This window comes from Rhopalosiphum padi, chromosome 4, assembly GCF_020882245.1.
Source record: "Rhopalosiphum padi isolate XX-2018 chromosome 4, ASM2088224v1, whole genome shotgun sequence".
Lineage (NCBI taxonomy): Eukaryota > Metazoa > Arthropoda > Insecta > Hemiptera > Aphididae > Rhopalosiphum > Rhopalosiphum padi.
In genome coordinates this window covers 55,394,987-55,398,107 of record NC_083600.1, presented here as the reverse complement: position 1 = coordinate 55,398,107, position 3,121 = coordinate 55,394,987, and the positions used below count along the sequence as shown (strand labels likewise).

Below are 3,121 nucleotides of genomic sequence, written 5' to 3'. Positions count from 1 at the left end.
AGCGGGGCGTCCGTTCTGGCTTGATGTCTCGGAAACAGGGAGTCGACGACCGACTGGAGCGTCGCGAGTTCCATCGAAGCCGTTGGTGGGGGACCTCTCAGCTTGCGCATCACCAGCTTGTACGGCTTACCAAACGGGTCTGCGTCCACCGAAGAAATGAGCTCTTTCCAGCACGCTCTCTTGCTGCGCTGGATGGCGATCTTCAGCTGTTTCTTGGCTTCTCGGTACGCGTCGTTGGTCGCGACGAGCTCTGCTTCCGCCCGTTCTTCATCGAACTCCTGGTTTTGGCGACGTCGGAGTCTTGACACCCGAGCGGTCATCCTCGTCTTCCGGCGTTTTGTCCTGGTGCATTCGGCGCGGAGAGCCTCGATGTCCGCGTTCCACCAGTGAACGGGAGGCTTCCTCGGGTTCGGCGTCCGACGAGCGGGAAAGGCGAAGTCGCAGGCGGCAGAGACCCTCGACCGAAGTGTGGAGGCCCCCCGTTCTGCGTCCTGCCAGTCCTGGTGGCCGTCTCGTTCGAGCCACTCGGCCAGGATCAGTCCGGCGAAGAAGGTGTCGTTGGCGACGCCGCTCGCAGTGTTCCAGGCGCGTGGGGCGACGGTGGTCGCGTGATTGGTTCTGTCCTGGCCGCGTCCTGGAGTCAGGGAGAACCTGATGTAGTGGTGGTCGCTGTTGTTGAACACCGACTCCAGCACTCTCCAGTCTGTGATGCGACCCGCCAAGGAGTCGCAAGACAGGGTGACGTCGACGACGGATCCGGCGCCTCTCGAGAAGGTCGGAGTCGAGCCAGAGTTCGCGACGACCAGTCCGAGGGACTCGATCAGCAACTCCAGTTCTTCTCCTCTTCTGTTGTCGACCCAGTCGCCCCACGCGGCGGATCTCGCGTTGAGATCCCCGGAGACGAGGACGGGGAAATCCCGCTGCACGGTCCTGATGCTGTCTTCGAGACGGCGGAGCAGGTCCTGGAAATCTTCGATGGGCTTGTTGGGCGACGCGTAGCAGCTGTACACCTGCACGCCGTTGAGCCGAGCCGAAACGAACTCGGGGTCGCTGATGACGTTGGCCACCGTTACTCCCGCATTCGCCACGTAGATGGCTGCTCTCCGTTGTCCGTCGCTCGCGTGCCAGGCACTGGAGTTCGGGTCCGCCTTGTAGGGGTCGTTGATCAGTGCGACGTCGACTCTCTCCTCAACCATGTACTGCGCGACGAGATCTTGTGCCACGCGACAGTGGTTGAGGTTGCACTGCACGAAGTTGAGTGCCATCACACCGCTCCGTTCACTTCTGCAGGCGTCTCGCTTCTAGAGGTCTGCGGTTGCTGTTTCTGCTGAGTCTGCTTTTGTTGGGTGCAGTCCTTCACCAGGTGGTCATCCTTCCTGCACCTGTGACAGCGACGGGGCTTGGCCTCGCCTCGGCACTCGGCCGCGAGATGACCTTTGCCTTGACACCGGAAGCAGGTCGGTTGGTTGTTAGTCAACAGCTTGACCCTGCACCTGGTCCACCCCACGGAGACCGCATTCTTCTCCGCCAGTGTGATTGCGTCCTTGAGCGGCAAGTGGAGGCTCGCGACGAACTCCCCTCTTCCTCCGGAGTTCTTGCGGATGATCAGGTTCTCGGAGGTGACTCCGGTGACTCCCGCCTGCGTGACGCCGGCAACGACGTCCTCTGCCTCTGCCCATTCTGGTACTCCCAGCAGAAGGACGGGTGTGCGGGTCTCGGGTAATCTCACCCTTGCCGCGTCTCCCACCACATCCCGGATCTTCCCGGCTAAGAGCGTGGCTTTTTCATTCCCCTCAACCTCGAGGAGAATTCCACCCGCCCTGGTCTTCCTCGTCGTCAGCACCTTGACGCCGAGAGACTGAAGGTTGATCGAACCCGACACCTTCTTCATCACGGAGGCTAGAGAGCCTCCTTCAGCCGGGCGGTCGATGGTTACCGCCATGGATCGCGGAGTGCGCTTCCGCAGGAGAGCCACTTGGTCAGCGTTCGAGCGCGGTTGTCGGGCCGGCTTCGGTGGCCTCGTCTTCCTCACCACCTCGCTCCAGGTCTGCTGTTTTTGGGGCTGCCGCTGCTGGTGCTGTTGCTGTTGTGGCTGCTGCTTCTGGGGCTGCTGCTTCTGCATTTCTTGCTGCAATTGTTGCGGGCTCTCTTGCTGCTGAGACTGCTGTAATCGCTGCCGCTTTTTGCCCTTCCGCCGTTGTTGCTGTTGCTGTTGCTGTTGCTTCTGCTGCTGTTGCTGTTGCTTTCGCTGCTTCTCCGGAACCGCTTGCGGGGAAGCAGTATTCGTGGCGGCATCCTTGCACTCTCGCCTGGTGGCTTCTCTAGAACTCGTCTTCTTGCTCTGAATAGTCTCTGACTGTGCATTGTCAATGGGAATGTCCTCTGTCTGGGTACTACTATCATTGACCTTTTTCCCAGTTGATGTTGAACTCTTGATCTTCAGGTATTGGTTAAGAACTAATCCAGTGTTTGCAAGTGTATCCTTAAGTTCTTTATGGACATTTCGTGTTCTTTTTGCAAAATCATTCATGGAGTTCACATATCCTTTTATCATAGTTAACAGTTCCGATTCGTTGAGGACCGCTATGTCAATCGTCCTCCTGTGTTCACGTTCCGATTCAGTTCCAGTCCGTTCCGTTGAATCCATTTTTTTTCCAGTTTCCAAGGCGGTTGTGTCACATCTCATGGCACTCACGTGAGTACCCACCAGCGCCTGTGAAGGAACGCCGGCGGTCTTGGAATTGTCTCTCGACCCCACTGAGCTCCCTTGCTCACCCAATGGAGTAGTCTCCTGGAGGATATCCGAACCTCCTGGAGAAGTAGCAATATTTGTTGTCGTCGAACTCATATTGGCTTTACAGTGTGCTCTGCCATTTTCACCCTGCTGGCAGGGGGTTTGCAGTTTTCCTTCTCCGCCCTTTTGCTGGTGTGAGCAGGTGGTTACGATCCCTGCCACCCTCAACCGGTTAAGGTCAAGAGCGGCGCTGAAGGCTCCAGCACCAACTAATTAAAGTCAGTACCGGGATTTTTTGGTACCTCTTGGCACCGACCGGAGTCGGTGAGCCCCCCCACCACGTCAAGGTGGGTACCGTTGGGGGGGAACCTAACCTAACCTAACCTA

The 3,121-nt window shown here is 58.1% G+C and overlaps 1 protein-coding gene across 1 annotated transcript; it reads right to left on the bottom strand.

Annotated features, from left to right (window-relative positions):
* Positions 1 to 1,264: 1,264 nt before the first annotated feature.
* Positions 1,265 to 2,848, bottom strand: LOC132930053 (uncharacterized). The gene has a single exon (XM_060995708.1). It carries the CDS (start codon positions 2,846 to 2,848, stop codon positions 1,265 to 1,267), a length of 1,584 nt encoding a protein of 527 aa, XP_060851691.1.
* Positions 2,849 to 3,121: the final 273 nt, after the last annotated feature.

Bases quoted from the DNA above. Each gene is read 5' to 3' on its own strand.
- LOC132930053 (XM_060995708.1), bottom strand. From the start codon at position 2,848: ATGAGTTCGACGACAACAAATATTGCTACTTCTCCAGGAGGTTCGGAT.